Source organism: Xenopus laevis, chromosome 3S (assembly GCF_017654675.1).
Source record: "Xenopus laevis strain J_2021 chromosome 3S, Xenopus_laevis_v10.1, whole genome shotgun sequence".
NCBI classification, from domain to species: Eukaryota; Metazoa; Chordata; class Amphibia; order Anura; family Pipidae; genus Xenopus; species Xenopus laevis.
In genome coordinates, this window is record NC_054376.1 from 127,203,043 (window position 1) to 127,230,699 (window position 27,657).

The 27,657-nt window shown below is 42.9% G+C and overlaps 2 protein-coding genes across 2 annotated transcripts; both read left to right on the forward strand.

Annotated features, from left to right (window-relative positions):
- Positions 1 to 152: 152 nt before the first annotated feature.
- LOC733301 (transmembrane 4 L6 family member 5) lies at positions 153 to 7,466 on the forward strand. The gene is made up of 7 exons (XM_041588941.1): positions 153 to 301; positions 523 to 1,016; positions 3,316 to 3,567; positions 4,221 to 4,289; positions 5,889 to 6,052; positions 6,302 to 6,493; positions 7,036 to 7,466. The coding sequence occupies exons 3-6, from the start codon at positions 3,385 to 3,387 to the stop codon at positions 6,486 to 6,488; spliced, it is 603 nt and encodes a 200-aa protein (XP_041444875.1). The 5' UTR covers positions 153 to 301; positions 523 to 1,016; positions 3,316 to 3,384; the 3' UTR covers positions 6,489 to 6,493; positions 7,036 to 7,466.
- A 13,206-nt stretch (positions 7,467 to 20,672) lies between these two features.
- On the forward strand, positions 20,673 to 26,744 carry LOC108703455 (transmembrane 4 L6 family member 5). Its single transcript, XM_018239584.2, has 5 exons — positions 20,673 to 21,053; positions 22,091 to 22,156; positions 22,411 to 22,574; positions 24,224 to 24,426; positions 26,377 to 26,744. Exons 1-4 carry the CDS (start codon positions 20,871 to 20,873, stop codon positions 24,414 to 24,416), a joined length of 606 nt encoding a protein of 201 aa, XP_018095073.1. The 5' UTR covers positions 20,673 to 20,870; the 3' UTR covers positions 24,417 to 24,426; positions 26,377 to 26,744.
- The last annotated feature ends 913 nt before the right edge of the window (positions 26,745 to 27,657 follow it).

Consider the following 27,657-nt stretch of genomic DNA (forward strand, 5'->3'; position numbering starts at 1 on the left):
ATGTTGCGTCTCAACCTGCGTTTGGCGCCTACATGCACCTGTGTGAGTACAGCCCCATTGAAAAAAACTGAATGCGTCTACTGTGATCCCCTGCGGCTGAACGCATAAAAACGGAACGCAGGAGAGCGCAGCTTCAAACGTTAGTCTGTAAGAGCCCTTAGAATGACCAATTCTAAGCAACTTTCCAATTGGCTTTCGTTATGTATTTTTCTTTCGTTTTTTTAACGATTTACCTTTCTCTTCTGGTTCTTTCAAGCTTTCAAATGGTGGTCACTGAACCCATCTACAAAACAAACGCTCTGTAAGTCTACACATTTATTGCTAATTTTATTACTCATCTTTCTATCCAGGCCTCTCCAGTCTCTTATTCAAATAAATGCATGGTTGCTGGGGTCATTTCGACCCTAGTAACCAGTTTTCAATCCAGTAAACCAACCAGGGGTAGATTTATTAGTGGCTCATCCTCTTTAAAGGGGAAATGTACCTAACCTAACTGCCATTTCTGTTTCTCATCCACTTCAGGTTTAATCTGTCCACATAAGCAGCACTGGTTTATTATAGTAGGAACGCTCAGTATTTGCTCAGCAGCCTGCTGGAACCTTTATATAAACAGGTTATCTCTCAGCAAACATGGAAGGAGGGCCCCACCCGGGAATATTATCTGTATTTGTTAAATAAATAGCGGAATCTGGATAAACGACAACTTTTGTCACATTGTGTTTGAAGTCAACTGACATAAAGGCTGGATCCGACTTGGCCCAAAGGATTCAGATGAAGAGGCCTGGGACTGGCATGAGTTAATATTGTCTGGATCTGCTGGAGATCATTAATGGCTGAACGCAGTCACACAGCCGCCCCCGTAATATCTCTGTGTACCGACATCATCAATATCCTTTATTGATTAGAATATAGCGATGCTCGTGTAACCCTTTCCTGGCACTTATTGAGGCACGGTTATAGCTCAGTATACGCTGGGCCACTAGCACAGCCATGATGGTACCTACAAATGACTCCCGGTAGGATATGTATTGTTACAGTTCAGTTCCTGGGTTGTGTTGGTCACCACCTGGGCAGATTACCAGCCAGTGGGTCAGTCTGACTTTAGAGATGGAACTCCAAGCCCTCTACAGGCACAGCTCCCATCTTGCTCTCCCAGAGTGTGTTTGATAGCCTATCTATCTACCTAGTCTAGCCTATCTACCTATGTATCAGAGCCAAATGCAGGTGCCTCCTAGGTCCTCCTTCTTTCCCAGATGTCTCCTGGGGCTTCCAGCATCTCACAGGCACAGTTTGCATCACCTGACTAAACAAGTCACACCCCCACTGCTGACCAGGTCATGACATTGTGGTAGTGCCGCACAAGACTAAGCAGCAGGAGAAGGTTGCCCACCTTGAATATCCAACCTTTGGTCAGGTTTACCTTAGTTATAATACAGATACAGGAATATAATACAAATATAGGAAAGAACGTTGTGCCATTCAAGTTCCAAGAATATCGAGGCCGGCCAATAAGTAAACCTCCCAAAATCCCATACTAACTCATCTCCAAGCTGGGTTCTCCGGGGTATCCTAAAGAGACATTCTCCCCAAATCTCACACTAACTGACCTCAATGATGAGTTTTAGAAATATCTAGGAGAGCAAATAGGCATTCTCCCCAAATCTCACCCTAACTGGCTTCAAGCTGGGGTTTAGAAACATCTAGTAGAGCAAATAGGTGTTCTCCCCAAATCTCACCCTAACTGGCCTTCAAACTGGGTTATAGAAACATCTAGGAAAGCGAATAGGCGTTCTTCCCAATTCTCATCCTAACTGACCTTCAAACTGGGGTTTAGAAATATCTAGGAGAGCAAATAAGTGTTCTCCCAAGTCTCACCCTAACTGGCCTTCAAGCTGGGTTTTAGAAATATATAGAGCAGCAAATAGGTGTTCTTCCAAATCTCACCCTAACTGGCCTTCAAACTGGGTTTTAGAGATATCTAGGAGAGCAAATAGGTGTTCTCCCCAAATCTCACCCTAACTGGCCTTCAAGCTGGGTTTTAGAAATATATAGAAGAGCAAATAGGTGTTCTTTCAAATCTCACCCTAACTGGCCTTCAAACTGGGTTTTAAAAATATCTAGGAGAGCAAATAGGCGTTCTTTCAAATCTCACCCTATCTGGCCTTCAAACTGGGTTTTAGAAATATCTAGGAGAGCAAATAGGCGTTCTCCCCAAGTCTCACCCTAACTGACCTTCAAGCTGGGTTTTAGGAAAATCTAGGAAAGCAAATAGGCGTTCTTCCCAATTCTTATCCTAACTGGCCTTCAATCTGGGTTTTAGAAATAACTAGGAGAGCAGATAGGTGTTCTCCCCAAGTCTCACCCTAACTAGCCTTCAAGATGGGTTTTTAGAAATATCTAGGAGAGCAAATAAGCCTTCTCCCCAAATCTCACCCTAACTGGCTTTCAAGATGGATTTTAGAAATAACTAGGAGAGCAAATAGACATTCTCCCTAAATCTCACCTTAACTGGCTTTCAAGCTGGTTTTTAGACATATCTAGGACAGCAAATAGGCGTTCTCCCCAAACTCACCCTAACTGGTCTTCAAGTTGGATTTTAGAAACATCTAGGAGAGCAAATAGGCATTCTCCCCAAATCTCACCCTAACAGGCCGGCTACGACACTCTTTCAGGCCCTCCCAAAAGGGCAACCCCACATTTTGGGGACTACTGTCCCACACTAATATGTGACAAAATATTGGTAAGTCAGTCTCTGGTATAAGCCAATTAGCAGCCAAGGAACCTTAGGTATATCATCTGATGGCTCTTTGTAAATACCTAAAAAAAAAAATAATTACGAATAGTGTGGTCTAATGAAAGTGAAAATTCCTATTGGGTGCAATGGTTTAGTGACCTCAAATGGGCCGAGGGGTTGTGGTGCTGATATCCAGAATATCCTCCTTCTCCCTTCCATTGTTTGACCTTCCAGTTGTTGACTACAGTTCCCAGTCATGTTGTTGTCTGATCACTGAGCACTAACAACAGGGGCAGCATTGGCCTCTGCATTGGGGGGGGGCAAAGAAGAGATAAGAATGCAAGGGATATGTTTTGGGATTTTGGGTAACAATTGATGTTATGAGTAGATAAGTTGCTTGGAATGATTGTGTGATACTACATTGATCTGTGTCATTGTCTCAGGGTGGGGATGAATAGGGAGCCGTGCCTGGCTGAGTTTGGCTAAGAGTCATGTGAAATGGAAAAAACGTCATCCTCCCAATCTATCTACAGAAAGTCCAAACTCCAGCATCCCATGACTGCCACTTATCTTATCTGCAGGGATAGGCCTGGCTATAAATCCCAGGAAACACAGGTCTGAAACCATTCTGTGCTGTTTTTCCTGCCACCATGTGTACCGGCAAGTGTTCCAAGTTCATCGGGATCTCTCTCTTCCCCTTCTCCATCATCTGCATCATTGCCAACATCTTACTCCTCTTCCCTGGATTCGGTGTGGAGGCAATCCAAGATGCAGGCAGCAGGATGACCCCTGAGGTTCTCTACCTTGGGGGGATCATTGGAGGGGGCTTCTTGGTAAGTTCAGATTGTTTCTTGCCTTGGTTTTGGAACCCTTCCATCTTGCCACCAATGTCTGGAATGTCTCTAGACTTGTAAACGAGAAGTTGAGTTTACAATTAGTATTTCATATAAAGTAGAATATGGTTGACCATTGGGGTGTATGTATGTGTGGGTGCCATAAGGAAGAAGGACACAGACTGAGCACCAGAAGCATTGACAATAATGATATTGTAGACTGACACTGCCCAACTGGTTGCAAGGGCAGTTCTGAGTGCTACTTAGCTATCTAATGCTGGGCCTCCATATTGACTGAGAAGTCTATAAGCAAGTGATTCCACAATTGCCCCCCACTGTCTTTGTCAAAATCAGGACCCTGGCCATCTCCTCCTATTTGCTACACCCTAAGGACAGAGGGGCGGGGCATATGTGGCCCTACCAAGGTTTCAAAAATGTTTAGCATTTTATTATGTGTTTTACCATTTAAATTTATTTTTATATTGAAGTATTTGGTTAAAGAGGATGTAACCCCCGAAACAGAATCTTGTCTAATGAACTTCTTTTTTTGTGCCATTAACTTGAATTGAAAAATGCAGAATAAAGAGGAGAATAAGACCACGATGACTGGTTTTCTAATTAATAAATCCCATGATCTCTGTTTCTCCCTGCAGGTTCTGATTCCTGCCATTCACATTCTGGCCACGGGACAAAGGAAAAACTGCTGCAACAATCGCTGTGGGGTGAGTAGTCTGATGAGAGTGTCTTTTATGAGCCTCAGCTACTATATATTTATATATGCTGTATATTTGCCTTCTTTCTGTGCCAGTGCCAACAGGAACTATATATGCAATACCAAAGAAATGGCTCATTCCCCTTAAAAACTCAACAAAGAATTAGGCTTCAATTTCTTCTTGTTTTGGGGTTTCGGTACCAGCCCAAGGCAACTCCAGCCAGGGCCAGAACTAGGGGTAGGAAGTAAGGCAGCTCCCTAGGGCACAATAATAGGGGGGTGCTTGGCAGCTACCTCTAAAATTGTCTTCTGCCTACCCTTAGTCAGTGTTTGGACCACCCTCTCCCTTCCGTCATGCTCCCACCCTCCTCTCCCTCCATCGCTCGCCCCCCTTTCTCTCCCCTCTGTTGCTCACCCCTTCCTCCCTCCTCTCCCCTCCATCAACCACCCCTTACTCCTTTCCCCTCCATCGCTCACACTTCCCTCCTCTCCCCTCCCTCGCTCAACCCTCCCTCCTCTCCGTTGCTCAACCCTCCCCCTCCATCGCTCAACACCCCACTCCCTTCTCTCCCCTCCATCGCTCACCCCTCCCTCCTCTCCCCTCCATCACTCTCCCTCCTTTCTCAACCCTTCCTCCCTCCTCTCCCCTCCATCGCCCACCCCTTCCTCCTCTTCCCTCCATCGCTCACCCCCAACCCTCCTTCCTCTTCCCTCCGTCGCTCAACCCTCCTTCCTCTTCCCTCCATTGCTCAACCCTCCCTCCTCTCCCCTCCATTGCTCAACCCTCCCTCCTCTCCGTCGTTCACCCCTCCCTCCTCTCCCCTCCGTCGCGAAACCTCTCCCCCTTCTGTCACTCAACCCTCCCTCCTCTCCCCTCTGTTGCACAACCCTCCCTCCTCCACTCACCCCTCCCTCCTCTCCCCTCCATCACTCACCCCTCCCTCCTTCCTCTCCCCTCCATGCGCAGGGGGGGGGGTTGTCCAGCTGGTTTGCCTAGGGCTCTGACCCCAGCCCTTTAGCAGGGAAGATCTGTGTCTCCAAAGATGCCCCAGTAGCGCCCCATCTTCTTTTCTGTTGATTCATTGCACATGATCTGTGCTGCTGTCACTTACTGAGCCTATATATATATAAATGTCACCATATAAGGCCGATAATTAATTCAGATTCACACAGCAGCATAGAAATCAGTGCAGTCTGCATCATAATTGATCAATAACCAGCCCAGTAGCATCAGCTCATACGTTCTACTACTGGTGTGATCATTTCCCACAACCCCTAACCATAGCATCTCAGCAGCAGCCCAGAGATTACTGAGCATGTGCAGTGCCACTGACACACAAAATATGCCTGACAAGATCAAAGATGGGGAGTGGCTGGGGACAACTTTGAAGTCCTGGATTATTACTGATATTGAGCTGCTGAACCTCTAATGTAAAATACTAATTGAAGGACTGGGTATGGATGGGAGTTAAAGCCTTCAGGCTGCAGGTTCCTGGGTTTGATGATAAGAAAGCTGATCTCCTGCTGAAGAGAATATTGTGGCCCTTCAGGGTCTGAGCTGTGTAATAATGTATCAGGTCTAAGTTGTTTAACCCTTTGTCTCCCTCAGATGTTCCTGTCCATCATCTTTGCAGCTATTGGGTTGGTTGGAGCAGTATATGCCCTGACTGTGTCTGCCTTTGGAATGGTCTATGGGCCTGTCTGTGAGTTCAGGAATTCTACTGGTGCATTGGTTTGGGGACAGATCTTCAAAGACAACATTAAAAACTTCAGGTACATTTCCCTCCAATGACCAATTTATTAACCATTGATTGCACATTGCTTGCAGGGGCAAATACACACTTTGTGATAACAGTGTGCCTTTAAGATGCCCATGTATCTGTAACCAGCACCTACCCCTCACTCCTGTAACCACCACCTACTGATCACCTCCTGTAACCACCACTTACCCCTCACCCCCCGTAACCACCCCTCACCCCTGTAACCACCACTTACCATGTCTGTTCTGTGTCTCTCTTGCAGTAATGAGAGTTACCTCTTCAATAAGGACCTCTGGCAATTGTGTGAGAAACCAGATAATGTGGCGGTGTTCAACATTTCTCTCTTTTCCATCGTCCTGACTGCCAGTGCCATAGAAATCATTCTGTGTGTTGTACAAGTTGTCAACGGCCTCGCCGGCTGCCTCTGTGGCACCTGCCAGAAAAAATAAATGAGGTGAATATTAAATATATGTACAGCTTTGTCCAATCACGGCCTCACAGGCACCCACATGGACTATCCCCTCCTACAGTATATACACACAGTGACTCCACCCACATGGACTATCCCCTCCTACTGTATATACACACAGTGACTCCACCCACAGGGACTATCCCCTCCTACTGTATATACACACAGTGACTCCACCCACAGGGACTATCCCCTCCTACTGTATAAACACACAGTGACTCCACCCACATGGACTATTCCCTCCTACTGTATATACACACAGTGACTCCACCCACAGGGACTATCCCCTCCTACTGTATATACACACAGTGACTCCACCCACAGGGACTATCCCCTCCTACTGTATGCATGGGTCACTGGGCAGCCTTGCAACACTGGGGTCCTGAGTTCAATTCCAGCTTGGACACTACCTACAAGGAGTGGTATATATATATATATATATAATATATATATATATATATATATATATATATATTCTAATTATTATATGGTATTTTGCTCTTATTGTTTAATGTTTTTTCTTTTAGACTGACATGCCCCACACCCTATGGCTTCCCTGATTTCCTGTGTCCAAAGTTGTCTTCTCCAGAGGCTGGTTCCTTTGAGAGTCTCCACTGCTTCATGGTCTATCCCACCAGTTGATTTGCCATTTCCTGGGATGGAGGCATTGACTTTATACCTGTACTTGTATATAGATGCAGGGCCACCATCTGCTGGCAGAAATGTTGGTACTGCGTGCTTGTGTTTATGGGGGTCCCCACATGATTAACTTTACTCCAAAGTTTCTGATGGTGGCCCTGCATAGATGTCCGTAGGCAGAATGAAAGGGTGTCCACCCCAGATGAAGCCACTCTATATCTCCCATGTGAGGGATGCTGGGAGCTTTGCACTGGTGTACATATCATTTGTATTTATAATTTGTGTAAATAGCTGTTTCTCAATAAACCAAATACAAACATGTTCTTTTAAGAGATTCATTTGTCCTTGTTTCTTGGATTCCCAGTCCAGATACAACTTTGCTTTCTCAAAAGGGTTCAACCAACTGGGTTGTTGTTGTGTTTTGGGTAGCAGAGGATGAGTAGAGTATAACAGTGCTTTATTAGCAGAGTCATGCAGGCATTACACAACAGTAACTTTTACTTTAACTTTTAAGCTGTCCAGGAAGTATGCACAGTATAAGTCTGAGCAAAGTGACATCTATAGGCCATTTGTATAAACACCACATATTCCCCCTATAGTAGGAAAGCATTTGGACAACTATAATAAACAGCAACAATTAAACAGTAAGCATTTTAAAACAATATTATACATTTACCAAAGTCCTTGGTCCATGCAGGTAGTTTTCTGGTTCTCTCAGTACGCCTTATAGGTTCACTTTCTTCTGGCCCATTGCAGTTGACATCAGGAGTAGGAAAATGTCCTTCATCAAATGGAGCTTCTCCAAAGTCATATCTAACAGGAGCAAGATGACTTGCATTCCATATGCGTCCATCAGACAGTTCATATGTGTATGGTCCTTGCTGGTGTCTCACTTCAAGTGGTGTAGTAAATTTAGATTGTCCTTGTTTCAGTATTCCTGGTTTCTTAATTCTGATTAAAGATCCAGGCTGAAAGAAACCAGGAATACCGAAACAAGGACAATCTAAATTTACTACACCACTTGAAATGAGAGACATTTTCCTTGCACCACGTTTTCTGTCAGTATAAGCCTTGCATTTAGCTTGTTGACGTTTCACAATGTCAGCAGTAGATGATTTTGTAGGCACAGTATTTTGTGGAAGTTTGATGTCTGCAACATGTAACTTAGTGCGCATCTGTCTGCCATGTAATAATTCATCTGGAGATGATTGGGTTGTTGCATGGCGCGTTGCTCTGTAGTTATGTAGGAACTCTGTTGTAAATACTTTCCAAGATTACCCAGTAAGATTTGCTGTCTGTAGTGCTTCTTTCAGACTTCTGTTGAATCACTTGATTTCTCCATTTGCTTGTGGGTAATACACTGAAGATTTCCAATGCACAATATTCCTCTCTCTCAGAAAGGATTCAAACTCATATGAGACAAACTGTGGTCCGTTGTCTGATATTAACTCCTTTGGATTACCTTCTCTGCTGAAGACTGTAGACAGAAATGTTATTACTGTAGCTGATGTTATATGAGAAACAAATGCAATTTCAGGACATTTACTGTAATAGTCTATCAAGGTTATAGCAAATCTACAGTCTATAGGAGCATCTGTAAAAGGACCCACAATATCAATAGCAAGTTTTTCCCATGCTGAATCAGGGAATGGTACTGGCTGAAGTGGTGGTGTATGTGTGATAGCTGTTTTGTCATGATTCTGACAAGTAACACAAGAATCAATGGCAGTTACCAAATCAGCATCCATTGCTGGCCACCAGTATAGTTCTTGTGGTCTTTGTTTTGTACGTACAATTCCTTGATGACTCTCATGTGCAAGTTATATGAGCTTTTCTCGCAAGGTCTCTGGTACCAGTAAACGGTGAGCTCCACGGACAACATAGCCATCTACTAAGGACAGTTCATGTCTAATCCTGTAGAAAGGTTGAAGATCAGGACTGAGTTTCTTCTCAGCATTTGGCCATTTGCTTTATAAGATGTCCCGTAGTTTTACTTGAATTGCACATGTGAGGCAAGCTTTCTTAAAACAGCAGCTGTAACTGTAGATGATAGTAAATCAGTCAATGCTACAACTTCTATGTCCTCACCCAGTGTATCAGAAGCTGCAGGTAAAGGTAAACATGAAAAACAATCAGCAGTAACATTTTTCAAACCTGGTTTGTATTGCATTGTGTAGTTGAAATTCAGTAGCCTTGCTGACCATCTAGTTATACGCATTCCAGCTCTTCCTAGTCGCTTTGTTGTAAGCAGTGTAGTTAAAGGGCTATGATCAGTGCATAAGGTAAATTCTCTACCCCATAGGTAGGTTCTCCATTTTTATGTTGCCCAAACACATACTAGAGCTTCTTTTTCAACAGTTGAAAACTTACCCTCTGTCTCTGTAAGTGTTCTGAATGCAAATGCAACAGTTTTCTCTGTATGATCAGCATGGATCTGTGTGAGAACTGCACCAATGCCATAGTCTGAAGCATCTGTAGTACCATAGTGGGTAGTGCAGGATTAAATAAAGCTAGTGCTGGACTGTTTACAATTAGCTGTTTCACTATTTCAAAGCGATGTTGAGCAGACTATTTCACCCTCTCCTCCTCTATCTAGAGTTACCTAGATTTCCTTTACTAGAGATGTCGCGAACTGTTCGCCGGCGAACTTGTTCGCGCGAACATCGGGTGTTCGCGCTCGCCGGAAGTTCGCGAACGTCGCGCGACGTTCGCCATTTTGGGTTCGCCATTGTTGGCGCTTTTTTTTGCCCTCTCACCCCAGACCAGCAGGTACATGGCAGCCAATCAGGAAGCTCTCCCCTGGACCACTCCCCTTCCCTATAAAAACCGAAGCCCTGCAGCGTTTTTTCACTCTGCCTGTGTGTGCTGAAGAGATAGTGTAGGGAGAGAGCTGCTGCCTGTTAGTGATTTCAGGGACAGTTGAAAGTTTGCTGGCTAGTAATCGTTTTGATACTGCTCTGTTATTGGAGGGACAGAAGTCTGCAGGGGTTTGAGGGACATTTAAGCTTAGGTAGCTTTGCTGGCTAGTAATCTACCTTCTACTGCAGTGCTCTGTATGTAGCTGCAGTGGGCAGCTGTCCTGCTTCTGATCTCATCTGCTGACTGCTGCAATAACAGTAGTCCTTGTAAGGACTGCTTTTATTTATTTTTTTGTTGTTTTACTACTACTACTACTATAAGAGCCCAGTGCTATTAGTCTAGCAGTGTTGGGGAGTGGGACTGGTGTGCTAATCTGCTGCTCCTAGTAGTTCAGCAGCACCAACTTTAATTTTTTTTTTTTAATATTCATTTTTTTTTATTTTACTTTTTTTATTTTACTACCGCTGTAGTAGTGTATAAGTTGACCTTTTAGGCATTATTTGCCCTGTAGGCATTATTTGCACACTGTTTTCTTCAACCCGCCATCTAGCTGTGTGACCTTGTTCACATTCTGTCTAAATATCCATAATATTACCGTCTCCAGAAAAAACACCGGAGTGACTTTTTTCAAGCAGCCATAATATATTTTACGTAATCCGTATCCACCGCTGTAGTAGTGTATACGTTGACCTTGTAGGCATTATTTGCACACTGTTTTCTTCAACCCGCCATCTAGCTGTGTGACCTTGTTCACATTCTGTCTAAATATCCATAATATTACCGTCTCCAGAAAAAACACCGGAGTGACTTTTTTCAAGCAGCCATAATATATTTTACGTAATCCGTATCCACCGCTGTAGTAGTGTATACGTTGACCTTGTAGGCATTATTTGCACACTGTTTTCTTCAACCCGCCATCTAGCTGTGTGACATTGTTCACATTCTGTCTAAATATCCATAATATTACCGTCTCTAGAAAAACCACTTGAGTTACTTTTTTTCAAGCAGCATTCATATATTTTACGTAATCCGTATCCACCGCTGTAGTAGTGTATACGTTGACCTTGTAGGCATTATTTGCACACTGTTTTCTTCAACCCGCCATCTAGCTGTGTGACCTTGTTCACATTCTGTCTAAATATCCATAATATTATCGTCTCTAGAAAAACCACTTGAGTTACTTTTTTCAAGCAGCATTCATATATTTTACGTAATCCGTATCCACCGCTGTAGTAGTGTATACGTTGACCTTGTAGGCATTATTTGCACACTGTTTTCTTCAACCCGCCATCTAGCTGTGTGACCTTGTTCACATTCTGTCTAAATATCCATAATATTACCGTCTCCAGAAAAACACCGGAGTGACTTTTTTCAAGCAGCCATAATATATTTTACGTAATCCGTATCCACCGCTGTAGTAGTGTATACGTTGACCTTGTAGGCATTATTTGCACACTGTTTTCTTCAACCCGCCATCTAGCTGTGTGACCTTGTTCACATTCTGTCTAAATATCCATAATATTATCGTCTCTAGAAAAACCACTTGAGTTACTTTTTTTCAAGCAGCATTCATATATTTTACGTAATCCGTATCCACCGCTGTAGTAGTGTATACGTTGACCTTGTAGGCATTATTTGCACACTGTTTTCTTCAACCCGCCATCTAGCTGTGTGACCTTGTTCACATTCTGTCTAAATATCCATAATATTATCGTCTCTAGAAAAACCACCTGAGTTACTTTTTTTCAAGCAGCATTCATATATTTTACGTAATCCGTATCCACCGCTGTAGTAGTGTATACGTTGACCTTGTAGGCATTATTTGCACACTGTTTTCTTCAACCCGCCATCTAGCTGTGTGACCTTGTTCACATTCTGTCTAAATATCCATAATATTACCGTCTCCAGAAAAAACACCGGAGTGACTTTTTTCAAGCAGCCATAATATATTTTACGTAATCCGTATCCACCGCTGTAGTAGTGTATACGTTGACCTTGTAGGCATTATTTGCACACTGTTTTCTTCAACCCGCCATCTAGCTGTGTGTATTATCGTTTCCAGAAAAACCAACTGAGTTTTTGTTGTTGTTGTTGTTTTTTTAAAAATAATGCCAGGCAAAGGCAGGCCGCCACGCAGAGGCCGTGCTAGGGGCCGTGCTGCTATGCAATCCTGTGGCCCTAGCAAATTGCCCAGTTTTAAAAAGCCAATGACCCTGAACTCCCAAAATGCTGAAGAGGTAGTTGACTGGCTTACACAGCACACCCCATCCTCTACCGTTTCTAACTTTACCACAACATCCTCCTCATCCTCCACTGCTATGGCCACCCCACGTAACACTTCCTCCACCACCGGTGCCCCTTCTTCACTGGGGTCAGAGGAGTTATTTTCCCATGAGTTTCTTGAACTGAGTAATGCGCAACCATTATTGCCAGAAGAAGATGAAGGAGATGAGGACCTTACACCAGATTTAATTCTGGCAGAGAACACGATAGAGATGGACATAATGAGTGATGAGGAGGAGGTCCCCGCTGCTGCTTCCTTCTGTGATGTGTCAGAAGAAATTGATGCATCTGAGGAGCATGATGATGAGGAGATTGATGTTTTGTGGGTGCCTAGTAGAAGAGAGCAAGAGGAGGGTAGTTCAGATGGAGAGACGGAGAGTCAGAGAGGCAGTAGGAGAATAAGACTTAGAAGAAGCAGGGAGGACAGCCCGCAGGGATCAGTAGGGCAACAACATGTATCGGCACCTGTGTTCAGCCGGCCAACGCACCCGCCATTGCCGCCAATACCGCCAACTCCGCCAACTTCTACTGTTACCGCCAGATCGCACACTTCCAAAAAGTCAGCAGTGTGGGATTTTTTTAATGTGTGTGCCTCTGACAAAAGCATTGTAATTTGCAATGAGTGCAGTCAGAAACTGAGCATTGGTAAGCCCAACAGCCACATAGGTACAACTTCTATGCGAAGGCACATGAGCGGCAAGCACAAAGCACTTTGGGAGCAACACCTCAAAGGCAACAGGCAAACTAAAAGCCACACTCCTTCTGGTCCAGCATCTTACTGCTCTACCTCTGCTCTCCTTGACCCGTCTGAACCACCCTCCACTCCGCCTTCCACCTTGACCACCTGTTCCCATTCCCAGTCATCTGCCACCAGCCAAGTTTCTGTGAGGGCCATGTTTGAGCGTAAGAAGCCAATGTCTGACTGTCACCCCCTTGCCCGGCGTCTGACAGCTGGCTTGTCTGCACTCTTAGCCCGCCAGCTTTTACCATACCAGCTGGTGGACTCTGAGGCCTTCCGCAAATTTGTAGCAATTGGGACACCGCAGTGGAAGGTACCCAGCCGCAATTTTTTTCTAAAAAGGGAATACCACACCTGTACCAACATGTGCAGAGCCAAGTTACCGCATCTCTGTCACTTAGTGTTGGGCCAAAGGTCCATATGACTACTGACGCATGGTCCTCCAAGCATGGTCAGGGCAGGTATGTCACCTACACTGCCCACTGGGTGAACTTGGTAATGGCTGGGAAGCAGGGAATGGGTAGCTCAACAACAACAGTGGAGTTGGTGTCACCGCCACGGATTGCACGCGGTTCTGCCACCACCTCTACTCCTCCATCGCTCTCTACCTCGTCTTCTTCTTCTTCTTACTCTGCTGCTGGGTCCTCCTTCTCCTCCTCCACACCTGTGCACCCCCAGCTCCCCCTAGGCTATTCGACGTGCCAGGTACGCCGTTGTCACGCTGTCTTGGGGATGACGTGCCTGGAAAGCAAAAACCATACCGGATCTGTACTCCTGTCATCTCTGCAGTCACAGGCCGATCGGTGGCTGACCCCACACCAACTGCAGATCGGAAAAGTGGTGTGTGACAATGGAAGCAATCTGTTGGCAGCGTTGAGACTAGGCAATTTAACACATGTGCCCTGCATGGCACATGTGTTAAATTTAATAGTCCAACGTTTTGTCTCCAAGTACCCAGGATTCCAGGACGTTCTCACCCAGTCCAGAAAGGTGTCGGCCCATTTCAGACGTTCCTACACAGCCATGGCACGCCTTGCTGACATTCAGCAGCGCTACAACATGCCAGTCAGGCGTTTGATTTCTGACAGCCAGACTCGCTGGAATTCAACGCTCCTTATGTTGGAACGTCTGCTGCAACAACAAAGGGCCGTCAACGAGTACCTTTTTGAACTGGGTGGTAGGACTGGATCTGCACAGCTGGGGATTTTTTTCCCCCGTTACTGGGTGCTTATGCGCGATGCCTGCAGGCTCATGCGACCTTTTGAAGAGGTGACAAATATGGTCAGTCGCACCGAAGGCACCATCAGCGACCTAATACCCTTCGCTTTCTTCCTGGAGCGTGCCGTGCGACGAGTGACAGATGAGGCTGTAGACCAGCGTGACGAGGAGCTGGAAGCGCACGATTTCTGGTCGGAATCACCAGAACGAACCCAGGCACCTGCTGCAACGCAGGGAGAGGTGCCAGAAGTGGAGTCAGAGGAGGAAGGTGGCTTTGTGGAGGAGGAGGAGGAGGACCAACAGGAGCAGGCTTCCCAGGGGGCTAGTGGTGACCTTTTGGGGACCCCTGGTCTTGTACGTGGCTGGGGGGAGGAGACCGTGGATGATGCAGTCCTTGATAATGAGGAAGCGGAGATGGATAGCTCTGCATCCAACCTTGTGAGAATGGGGTCTTTCATGCTGTCATGCCTGTTGAAGGACCCCCGTATCAAGAGGCTTAAGGAGAAGGACCTGTACTGGGTCGCAACGCTACTAGACCCTCGGTACAAGCATAAAGTGTCAGAAATGTTACCAACATACCACAAGTCCGAAAAGATGCGGCATTTACAAACCAGCCTGCAAAACATGTTGTACAATGCTTTTAAGGGTGATGTCACTTCAGGAACTCATCAACATTCCAGGGGCAGAGGTGCCAGTAATCCTGCCACGAGCACACCTGCAAGGACAAAGCCCTTTGGCCAGTCTGTAACGTCAGACATGCAAATGTTTTTCTGTCCAAGGCAGCGCCACAACCCTTCTGGATCCACCCTCAAAGAACGCCTCGACCGGCAGGTAGCGGACTACCTGGCATTAACTGCAGATATCGACACTCTGAGGAGCGATGAACCCCTGGACTACTGGGTGCGCAGGCTTGATCTGTGGCCAGAGCTGTCACAATTTGCCATGAACCTCTTGTCTTGCCCAGCCTCAAGTGTGCTCTCAGAAAGGACCTTCAGTGCAGCAGGAGGGATTGTAACTGAGAAGAGAACTCGCCTAGGTCACAAAAGTGTCGATTACCTGACCTTTATTAAAATGAATGAGGGGTGGATCTCGGAGGGTTACTGCACGCCGGAAGACTTGTTCTGACTTCTATGCAGCTGTCCTTCTCTTCAAGCCTCATGACTCCACACACAGCTGTCCTTTAGCGTCCTCCTCCTCCCTCCGCCACCGTTACAAACTAGGGTGCAAACCCTACTGGTTTAATTTTTTCTGGCCTCTGTGCTTCAGTGGCTGCGACCAAAAAAATGCCTATTTTCTGCATTTATATGACATAATTTTTCTGGCCTCTGTGCTTCAGTGGCTGCAACCAAAAAAATTTATATTTTCAGCATTTATATGGCATAATTTTTCTGTCAACTGTGCTTCAGTGGCTGCGACCAAACAAATGCATATTTTCAGCATTTATATGGCATAATTTTTCTGGCCTCTGTGCTTCAGTGGCTGCAACCAAAAAAATTACTATTTTCAGCATTTATATGGCATAATTTTTCTGGCAACTGTGCTTCAGTGGCTGCGACCAAAAAAATGCATATTTTCTGCATTTATATGGCATAATTTTTCTGGCCTCTGTGCTTCAGTGGCTGCAACCAAAAAAAATTATATTTTCAGCATTTATATGGCATAATTTTTCTGTCAACTGTGCTTCAGTGGCTGCAACCAAAAAAATTTATATTTTCAGCATTTATATGGCATAATTTTTCTGGCCTCTGTGCTTCAGTGGCTGCAACCAAAAAAATTTATATTTTCAGCATTTATATGGCATAATTTTTCTGGCATCTGTGCTTCAGTGGCTGCGACCAAAAAAATGACTATTTTCAGCATTTATATGGCATATTTTTTCTGGCCTCTGTGCTTCAGTGGCTGCGGCCAAAAAAACTGGGCAAACAATGCCTACAAGGTCAACGACGTTGACCTTGTAGGCATTGTTTGCCCAGTTTTTTTGGCCGCAGCCACTGAAGCACAGAGGCCAGAAAAAATATGCCATATAAATGCTGAAAATAGTAATTTTTTGCCATACGTTGACTCAACGTATATGGCAAAAAATGACTATTTTCAGCATTTATATGGCATATTTTTTCTGGCAACTGTGCTTCAGTGGCTGCGACCAAAAAAATGCATATTTTCTGCATTTATATGGCATAATTTTTCTGGCCTCTGTGCTTCAGTGGCTGCAACCAAAAAAATTTATATTTTCAGCATTTATATGGCATAATTTTTCTGTCAACTGTGCTTCAGTGGCTGCGACCAAAAAAATGCATATTTTCTGCATTTATATGGCATAATTTTTCTGGCCTCTGTGCTTCAGTGGCTGCAACCAAAAAAATTTATATTTTCAGCATTTATATGGCATAATTTTTCTGGCAACTGTGCTTCAGTGGCTGCGTCCAAAAAAACTGGGCAAACAATGTCTACAAGGTCAAAGTATGGCGAAAAATTACTATTTTCAGCATTTATATGGCATATTTTTTCTGGCAACTGTGCTTCAGTGGCTGCGTCCAAAAAAACTGGGCAAACAATGCCTACAAGGTCAACGTATGGCAGTTGTTTAAAGAGAACAGTAGATTACTAGCCAGCAAAGCTACCTAAGCTAAAATGTCCCTCAAATCCCTGCAGACTTCTGTCCCTCCAATACAGAGCAGTATCAAGCAGATTACTAGCCAGCAAGCTTACTATCATCTGTCCCTGAAATCACTAACAGCTCTCCCCCTACACTATCTCTTCCAAGCACACACAGGCAGATTTTTCAGATACATTTTTGCCCTTGATCCCCCTCTGGCATGCCACTGTCCAGGTCGTTGCACCCTTTAAACAACTTTAAAATCATTTTTCTGGCCAGAAATGTCTTTTCTAGATGTTAAAGTTCGCCTTCCCATTGAAGTCTATGGGGTTCGCGAATATGTTCGCGAACTTTTTTTCCGACGTTCGCTACATCCCTATCCTTTACTACTAAAATTATTCTCAAAGCAGTAGGGGATTTAACTCTATGGGTCCCTACATTATCATATACTAACTCATCCACCAGTTCCTCTTGTACTAATGCCTCCTCATCTGGCCTCTATCTACTAATTAGGAGGACAACAAAATATTACCCAACCGTAACTCAAAACCAACCAGAACTCACTAGTGAGTCATGATAACAGTCTGCATTGACTTAGTCTTAGTGCAGGCTGAAACTGAAAACCATGCAATCTATATGACCCATCCATTTCTACTTCTACTTTCTACTCCTTTTCAACATCAGATTAGATCCTCTTATACCTTCCCCACCCTCAAACACCATGGCTCCTCTTACACTAATACCTCCTCCTAGGGACAACAGTTTTCAATGTGTGGAAGCTTCAAAACAAGATCAGGAGTTGGGTATCCAACTTGGCGTTTTAGGCCCATCAAAGAACCTGACCAGCAACTAGGTGTAGACAGGTATCATATAGGCCTATGGTCAGGGCTGGATTTACATAGTGGGTGCCCCTAGGCCCACTGCCATTCGTCGCCCCTGTCGCCTCCCCTTTATTCATGCAAATTTTCATCATCTGGACCGGAACAATGGGGATTGGCGCATGGGAAATTTAAAAAATGATTGTATCTCCAGCGCATCGCCAGTGTTTTTGAACCAATGTGGGTGTGGTTGGGCAGCATGTCGCCCCCCTAAAACCCTGCCGCCCTAGGCCCGGGCCTAGGTGGCCTTTCCACAAATCCGGGCCTGCCTATGGTGTAAATAAAGGGTTCATGGGAATTAACCTTAGTTGGGTTCATGGAGGCCTGAGACCTTATTGTTTTCTAATACTCCAGCATATCAGTAGATTCCTGGAGGAAGGGTTTGAAGGAGAAATAAACCACAATATATGTTTTGTATACGCAGTTTATTACTTTATCGGACTTATATATATTTCCCTGTAAACATAACTTGTAGCCACTCTCTCTGGTGCACCTCGTCTCCTTTATTCTACATTCCTTACAACTGTCACATGTATGGTTCCACCTTGGCTGTTGGGCAGGTAAAACAATAGGACTGCTACTACTTAGGCTGCATAGACATACATTTCCCAGCCACTTAAAGGATTGAAACCATATTATCTTGGACACTGCTGGATGGAGAAACCCAGGACCAGGAAAATAAGAGAGTTAATACTAAGGCAGGGTAAACAAAACCACATATGTTGTTACATGATATTCCAACCTGTAACACAACAGTAAATAGAATTGGGCACAAGGTGGGGAGGAGTGTCCCTTTAAATTGCACAAATAAAATACAAAAATATTATTCGTCCTGACAACAGATGCGTGAAATTGACTCTGAAAGCTCCCTCACCCATACGGACAAGTTACTCATTAAGTGTCATTATTGAGAGACAAAGCGGGAGTGACTCAGAGCCAATGTTAATGGAGAAACCTGTCGCTATGACATCGCCTTGTGAATACCGCTGCCATATTATATGCAAATATCTTTATCCATTATTCTGACTGTCGCCTACAGCTCAAACTGAGCCAAGGCCATTTATGAATGGGTACTGCCCCCTCATGGCTCGAATAGTAACTTATTCATGGGACAATAATAGAAAACCCACTAACAAATATTGCAGGTCCCTGTTGTCAGATCTATATGCTGCATGATTTTTTAATATACATTGGTTACATATTTTTAGCGAGTTTGACTATTTGTAATGCACTTGCTTTTAAAGGATAAGTAAACCGTTAATATAAGCGAATGTAAAGATTTTTATGGTGTTGTTTTTATTTCTAAATTACACTGTTTACACTGCAAATAATTCAGTCTATAATAGAAAATTTCATTACTGAACCAGCAAGTGTATTTTTTAGTTGTAATATTGGTGTGTAGGTGCATCTCAGGTCATTTTGCTCATTTTGGTCATGTGCTTTCAGAAAGAGCCAGCACTTTAGGATGGAACTGCTTTCTGGCAGGCTGTTGTTTCTTCTACTCAATGTAACTGAATGTGTCTCAGTGGGACCTGGATTTTACTATTGAGTGCTGTTCTTAGATCTACCAGGCAGCTGTTATCTTGTGTTAGGGAGCTGCTATCTGGTTACCTTCCCATTGTTCTGCTGATGGGCTGTCGGTAGGGGGGGGAGGGGCTGATATCACTCCAACTTGCAGTACAGCAGTAAAGAGTGACTGAAGTTTATAAGAGCACAAGTCACATAACTGGGGCACCTGGGAAACTGGCAATATGTCTAGCCCCATGTCAGATTTCAAAATTAAATATAAAAAAATCTGTTTGCTCTTTTGAGAAATGGATTCCAGTGCAGAATTCTGCTGGAGCAGCACTATTAATTGATGTGTTTTGAAAAAAACATGTTTTCCCTTAACAGTATCGGGTTACATGTACTGTTAATAAGAATGAATTTTAAGAATAAGATTGAATTGAACAGCGCCACCTGCTGGTCAGTTTCCCACCAGTCTGACTACCAAGTAGTCAAGGAAGTTGTCAGGAGAAAGAAAGAGGCTGATGTTCTTCTGCTTAGGAAAGATGTGAGAAAGGTTTCTAATTGTTTTCTTAAGCAGAGGAGCAGCCTCTTTCTCCCTTGACTAAATATATTGCAATATATGGGCAAACAATGCCTGTTTTGTTTAAAAGGGAGGGTACTTTTTCGTAGCTTAATGCACAAAAAATGTCTCAATGTCTCAAATATATTGATAATGGGTTGTGTTCAAAGGACCTCTTGTATTTCTGTTGTCTTCAGAGTTGTCCTCTGTCTTCTCACCCATCTTGTGTGTCCCACCTCTTGAGATTTGCATTTAGTTGGGAATACTTCCTTACAGTTGGGCAATGTATGGATGTCTTGGCTTCATGTGGGCAAAGTCTGCTGCAAATGAATACTTTGATAAGGCACTTCCTCGGAGGGCTCGGCAAGCAATCAATGTCCCTACTTCTATCTTGCATAACGTTACAGAAGTATGTCTCCACCTGACCCCCCCCCCCCACACACACACACACAGCTGCTTGTGCACAATTTCTTTATTTACACATCTGGTTTATAACTATTTTCCTACTGAAGGGAAGACTATTTTGCCTTTTGCACTTTTTCCTCTTTTGTTGGCTTTGGTGCTTTAACACTCAACACTATGTGTTGGCATGAGCTGCTCATGGACAGGGTGGGGCATCCTCCACTATTCTAGGGGACGCTATTGTCCCAGCATGCCAAACAATTGTTAACCTGACACAAATGCTCCACGTATGGATTCTCAGAGATGCAATTTGAGCACTTCTGTCTGTTCCATAGGGAGAGATAAGACCATATAAGAACATTAGCTTACGCATATTAAAAGATATCGTCGATATACCTGATTATTTGTTTGTTAAGATGTTGGGTTCAAACTTCACCCTGTCCCTGGCTGTGACTCATAATACAGTAAGAAAGGAACTGCCAGAAGGTGAAATCCCAACTGTTTCCTTGTCGCCTTATTAGCAATCTTGTTGCCTGCAGCACTATTTTACTACTCTCATTCTGCACCTTCTGCTGCCCGAGTAGCACCAAGCTTCTGCTTCCATACACTCTGAAATTCTGTGGCCCCTGTAATTCCTGCTCTCTTTTTCCCATCCAGTCGTTTCACTGCCCATTTTTTCCATGTGTATTCAGCACTGTTCCAAGTTTATTGGGGTGTCCCTGTACCCCTTCTGTGCCATCAGCATCATCTGTAATATCCTATTGTTCTTCCCGGGATGGAGCTTGGATGCTATCAATACCCCAGAGGTGAAAATGACCCCAGAAGTTCTTTATCTTGGGGGTCTCTTGGGCAGTGGAGTTTTGGTAAGTGAAAATAGATGTATATTACATATAGATGTTAGTTTGAGGGGAAATAGTTTTTGGAGGTGTTTGGTTTTACACAGTGACATAGCTGTTGCTTTCACCCAGTCCTTATTCCAACATCATATTATTTTAGAGGGGTAGAAAGACCCAACCGAAGTAATATACAATTGGCCTTGGAGGGGATAGGATTCCAAAATGTAATCAGCACAGTCCCTAGATCATCATGGTGCTAATATCGGTAGCTCTTTATTGTCTTACGTCTAATATCTATCTAATATATCTGGCACTGGTTCTGAAACTGTGGGGCTGCCCCCCCTGGAGGGAAAACTAAATCATAAATAACATCAGGGATCAACTCGAAGGCCAAGTAGGGTGAGATTTGGAGAAAATTACTATTTGCTTTCCTACATAACCTTGAAATCCCAGCTAGAATGTCTTTTTGGGTGAGAACTTGGGTGAACATTTATTTGCTGTGCTATATATTCTTGGAGCTATTGCTGAATGGCTGATACTCCATTGTTTTCCTGTATCTGTATCTTTTTAAGCGCCAAGGGGAACCTTGAACAAAGGTTGGTCCTCCAAGGCTTTATGCTTATGGGCGATTTCTCTAAATGGCAACAAAATGCCCCTTCTGTGACACAGTATATTTATCTCTTGCTACTATTTAATTGTTCCTGTTAAGCAATTCGACAAATGGCCTGGGTTAGTGACCATAGCCACCAGAGAGAACATTGGCTGGTTACTAGGGTCAGTGATCCTTGCAATAAAGAAGTTAGAATCTGTGAATCGAGTGGGGCAAAGTGGGGCATAATGGCTTGACAACAGAGATCCTACATGAACTATCTCAAGGGAACTGTGTTCAATAAGAAATAAAGTCTATCCAAGATATGCCTGTGTGATGCCTCCCCATATAACCCAGCTTCACTGGCCCATCCACTGTGCTTTTCAACGTAAACCTTAATCAAATACTCCAAAGATGCTTTTGATATTTGATCACCATTCATTTTATACTGAGACTCTCTCTTTTCTCCATCTAGGTTCTGATTCCTGCAATCTATGTCCACTGCACAGGGAAGCCTGGAAAATGCAACAACCGCTGTGGGGTAAGACAGTCAATGTATAAGTAGTGCACATACAGTCCTTAATCTTGCTATAAATCTGCTTGAACAAAGGTCATATAATCGGCAATAACCCCCGGGGATCTATGTACCAGTCTAGGAAATCATGTGACCCTGGTTAAAGCAGTTCAGTATTATGTTTATGTATTCTAAAGCCCAACGGGACTCATTTCAATGGTTGGATCTTATTCCCTATCACTATCCCTATAATCTTCTCCATCATTCCTTTCTTTCCTCAGATGTTCCTCTCTGTCATATTCTCGGCCGTGGGGGTGTGTGGCGCTCTCTATGGTCTGGTTGTCTCAGCACTGGGTCTGGTTAATGGTCCTCGCTGTGAGTACCTGTTTTTGAGTGGACGGGTGCAATGGACAATCCCTTTCAAATTGCCTCTGGAATTTTTGAAGTGAGTGTTTTATGCCTTAAGTACGAAGTATTTCCCAATGAGCAGCAATTAGCTCTCCATTCTTGCTTGAAACCTCAAGAGATTACAAAATCACTGAACAAAAATATATTCTAGGCCGTAGGGCAGTACTTCATATCCTTCATATCTGGTTGATTTAAATTTAGCAACAGTCAACAGAGTTCAGAGCTTCATGGTTCTTCCTGCAGTAGATTGATCAAAGCTGATTCATTATTGGTTGCTAGGGTTTACTGGACCAAATTAAAACAGGTCTCGATTGGAAAACACTAATGGGGGTAATCGATTAAAATTCTAGTAAACCCCAACAAAGAAGAAGAAGAATCTTAATGTTGTTACTTTTTGGAACTGCCTTTTTCATGATGCAATTGATATTATCCAAGTACTCTTGACATGTGATTAAGTTCTGACCTATCACTGTGCATCTGTGGGAATTATAGGCGGAGACATAATAAAGGTTAAGCCTCCCCAAGAAGAGGCCAACTGATGGATATAGATATATAACATTGTAAGTTCTCCAGTGTATCTCAGTATCTGAGAATATAAACATCCACAAAAGCATTTTATACAATCATCCACCTTGTGTGCCATAGGACTTATTTCATACTTAGATAAATAGGGGCAGGGTATTAAAGCATAAGTAAACCTTTAAAATAAGTGAATGTAAAATTGGTGAGGGGGCTATTCTAAGTACTTTTGTAATTTAGATTCATTATTTATTTTGTTTTATTCCAAGATATTAAGGGATACATGTGCTGTTAATATGAATGAATTTTGTTACAACAGCTCCACCTGCTGGTCAGTTTCCCACAAGTCTAACCACCAAGTAGTCAAGGAAGTTGTCAGGAGAAAGAAAGAGGCTGCTCTGATGTTCTTCTGCTTAGGAAAATAATTAGAACCATTTCTCACATCTTTCCTAAGTAGAAGAACATCAGAGCAGCCTCTTTCTTTCTCCTGACAACTTCCTTGACTACTTGCTGGTCAGACTGGTGGGAAACTGACCAGCAGGTGGCGCTGTTGTAACAAAATTCATTCATATTAACAGTACATGTATCCCTTAATATCTTGGAATAAAACAAAATAAATAATGAATGTAAATGACAAAAGTCCTTAGAATAGCACAATCATCAATTTTACATTTACTTATTTTAAAGGTTTACTTATCCTTTAAATGGTTTTACTTTTGCTACTTATCTAGTAACCAACTGAGGGTATCAATTACTGGTTCGTGCTTTGAAAACCAACACCTATGGGTTACTAGATGTGGAAATTAGTAGGGATGCATCGAATCCAGGATTCGGGATTTGGCCTTTTCCAGCAAGATTCGGATTCGGTCGAATCCTTGTGTGTGGCCAAACCGAATCCTAATTTGCGTATGTAAATTAGGTGTGGGAAGGGAAATTGCGTGATTTTTAGTCTCAAAACAAGGAAGTAAAACATTCTTTTTCCACTTTTTCCTTTCCCGTCTCTAATTTGTATATGCAAATTAGGATTTGTTTCGGTATTTGGCCAAATCTTTCACAAAGGATTCAGAAATTCGCCCGAATCCCAAATAGTGGATTTGGTGCATCCCTAGAAATAAGCATCTCTTCCCTTCCAGCCTCATTTACCTCTTTCTCTTTTTTTCCCCCCAGCATCGACAGGAGTTACCTCTTCAATAGAAACGCCTGGGATCGGTGTGTTCAACCGGCTGGTGTTGTTGAATTTAACGTTATTTTCTTTTCCACCATCCTGGCCTCGAGCTGTATCCAGACGGTGCTCTGTGCTATACAGATGCTGAATGGGCTCTTCGGGTGCCTTTTTGGCACATGTTCCAGGAAATACTAACAAATCCATGGTAAGGGGGTTGTATATGAACATTTTTGGAGTTACGATTATTTGGTCAACAACTTTTTGGTATTTATATGTACAAAGAAAATCATACAAAGCAAAGTTTTGTACATGTAACCAATGATCCCTATCAATATCCATGTACAGCTATAGGACTTGTTATCCAGAATGAATCTTTCTGTAATTTGGATCTTCATACCTTAAGTCTACTAGAAAATCATATAAACATGAAATAAACCCAATAGGCTGGTTTTGCTTCCAATAAGGATTAATTATATCTTAGTTGGGATCAAGTACAAGCGACTGTTTTATTATTACACAAAAATTTGAATTATTTGGATAAAATGGATTCTATGGGAGATGACCTTTCCATAATTCGGAGCTTTCTATATAAGGGTTCAAGAACATGGGCAGATTCACGGGCAGAAAAGGCCAGCGCCAGTGCACTTGCAGCGCTTCGGTATCTGAAGTCGTCCGAAGTTTCCTTGTAAGACAACTTCAGACGACTTCGGAAGGCAGGGGGAAGGCAGTTTGGTAAAATTGTCGCCCTGCAGAAGAGGCGATTAGTCGCCAGGCGACTAAATCTCCCCGAATCTGCCCTTGTGCTAGTTCCCTAAAAGGTTTCCGGATAACGGATCCCACACTTGTACTATAGATACTGGTCCATTTGTGGATCCAACTGTCTCGGAAATCTTATCTGCAGATGCATCATACAAATAAAGAAGTAGAGAGAAGACTTTGCTCATGAAACAGATCAGAAGCCTCAGATGCCTTTGCCCATCTCCTTCCTGAGCAGAACAACATCAGAAGACTTCTAGGTTTTCCTTCTGACTTGTACAGTTACAGGAACTGAACAGCAGGTGGCACTGTTATTAATAAACTAATTTTAGTTCATAAAAGCTTAAAGGACCAGTAATATATATTTTTTTTTAAATTCGTTAGTATACAACAAAAAAAAAAACCACAAAGACAAATTAAACTCTGAAATCACTAAGTCTTTATTAAGAAGTAAGTTACCGAAACTCCGCTTGCGCGCCTCTTTGGAAAAGGTGATTAGACGATCCATCGTGCGGAGCTCGATTTCTCCTCCCTGCCTTCCTTATAGGAGATAGCCAGGGAGGAGTTATCGAGCGCTGCACGATGGATGGTCGCTGTGTCGCCTTTTCTGAAGAGGATCGCAAATGGAGTTTCGGTAAGTTATTTCTTAATAAAGACTGTGCGATTTTAAAGTTTAATTTGTCTTGGAGTTTTTTTGAAATACAGCCCAAGCTATTTTACATTAAAATCTTTTTTAGGTTTAATTAATCTTTCAAGAGGTTCTTTAGGATTTGGATGTCATGATTCAGCCTAATCCTGAACCAAATTTCTGATTTGGCATAAATATCAGAAATTGATTGTCAGAAGAAGATATGAAGTTTCTATTCACCTGCAATTTACGCTGCTGAACATAAAACCGCAGGAAAGAAACGTCTTGCTCTGCTTAGAACAGACAACAGAAGAATCAGGCGACCCTTCTCTGCTCACTAACTTAATTTTCTAAGCAGAAAAACATCAGAAGATGTTTCTTTTCTCAGGAAATTCATTTTCAGCTGGCTATAGCCAATCAGATGTAATAACCAGCAGGTGTGCTGCAATGTTAAAAACAAAATTATAATTATGGTTGCAAAACTGCTTAGAAGTCACTCTGGGCATTGATAATACCTTGGAGTTCAGATGCTTTTGAAAAAAGATCATTCAGCTAGAAAATAAAAGGAATTTCATGCCAATTGCAAAAGTGCAGAGTGCTTTGCAATTCCTTTAAAGGGATACAAACATTATTTGAATGGTGCTGTTGTTTTTAACAGCATATTAGACCATGAGCCTTGCAGTCAATTTATTCTACCATTTAAAAATTGTATTTTATTAATTTTATATTATCTTCATATTTTTGAAGAGAGAATTTCCCTTTTTCCTGTAGATAATTTGGTTCCTAAAGATTTTCCAGATCCAGTCTCTGTTTTCCTTTAAAATATTTATACGTGACCTGGACTAGGTGGTTTTTGCATGTGGAAGAATAAGCTGCTCCTAAACAGAAACCGATCTTACCTGCCCGGAGCCGACTGCAACAGAGAGGATTCTGCCAGTTCCGCCATTGTGTGTTCAGGAAGCCAATCCCAACAGAGAGGATTATGGGAGCCCAGTCCTGCATGGAGATTTACCATTGAGCCATATAAATCAGAAAGGCGTCTGGAAATTACGTCCTTTGAGGATTCTAACCCCCACGAAGCTGTATCTTGGGGACACTGTCCTGCATGTGATGATAATTAAATTAGATATTGAATTGAATCAAATGATAAAATATATATATTTTTTGGCCTTATTCTTAAGCCTTAAAGGATAAGTAAAGCTTTAAAATAAGTGAATGTAAGAACATCAGCCTCTTTCTTTCTCCTGACAACTTCCTTGACTACTTGCTGGTCAGACTGGTGGGAAACTGACCAGCAGGTGGCGCTGTTGTAACAAAATTCATTCATATTAACAGCACATGTATCCCTTAATATCTTGGAATTAAAAGAAAATAAATAATGAACATAAATTACAAAAGGGCTTAGAATAGCACCATCATCCATTTTAAATTCACTTATTTTAAATGTTTAATTGTCCTTTAAATAGCAAATTAAATGAAGTAACTGTATTTCCGGAGATGTAAAATGGGATAAATATCCTTTGGGGTGCAACTCGGCAAACTGCTATACAGACACAGTTTCTTCACCCACACCCCTAGGGAACATCACCTAGTACATATATATATATATATATATATATATATATATATATATATATATATATATATATATATATATATATGAGAAGTATTATGAGAAGCAGGGGGCAAGGAGGACAGGGAGCAGATCACGCAGGCAGGGCAAGGGCAGAACATTGGTCAGGACCTGATTGGTCCAGACAAGATATGTATTATAATAATAATAATTAACATATAGGCAGGTGCTACATAGGCAAATGGTGGAAATAAGAAAGGGTTGCTGAGAATGGTTCTTGACTTGGGCCCAAGGAGATGTTCTAGAACTCCCTGGAGGAGGAGTATGGAGAAGAACTACAGCGCAGTTAATGTTCTGCACTGCCAATTGTATTACCATAAAGGACCAGAATATACTTGCCATATGTCTATACACAGTTGTATATAATTGACATTGTCTCTCTGGGGCACCTCTTCTTCAACAGGAGACGCACAAGGACA

What these genes read in the sequence shown, in the direction of transcription:
- LOC733301 (XM_041588941.1), top strand. Translation starts at nt 3,385, where the DNA reads ATGTGTACCGGCAAGTGTTCCAAGTTCATCGGGATCTCTCTCTTCCCC. An exon ending in TCATTGGAGGGGGCTTCTTG is followed by an intron (nt 3,568 to 4,220) that starts GTAAGTTCAGAT and finishes TTCTCCCTGCAG; the next exon opens with GTTCTGATTCCTGCCATTCA. An exon ending in GCTGCAACAATCGCTGTGGG is followed by an intron (nt 4,290 to 5,888) that starts GTGAGTAGTCTG and finishes TGTCTCCCTCAG; the next exon opens with ATGTTCCTGTCCATCATCTT.
- LOC108703455 (XM_018239584.2), top strand. Translation starts at nt 20,871, where the DNA reads ATGTGTATTCAGCACTGTTCCAAGTTTATTGGGGTGTCCCTGTACCCC. An exon ending in TCTTGGGCAGTGGAGTTTTG is followed by an intron (nt 21,054 to 22,090) that starts GTAAGTGAAAAT and finishes TTCTCCATCTAG; the next exon opens with GTTCTGATTCCTGCAATCTA. An exon ending in AATGCAACAACCGCTGTGGG is followed by an intron (nt 22,157 to 22,410) that starts GTAAGACAGTCA and finishes TTCTTTCCTCAG; the next exon opens with ATGTTCCTCTCTGTCATATT.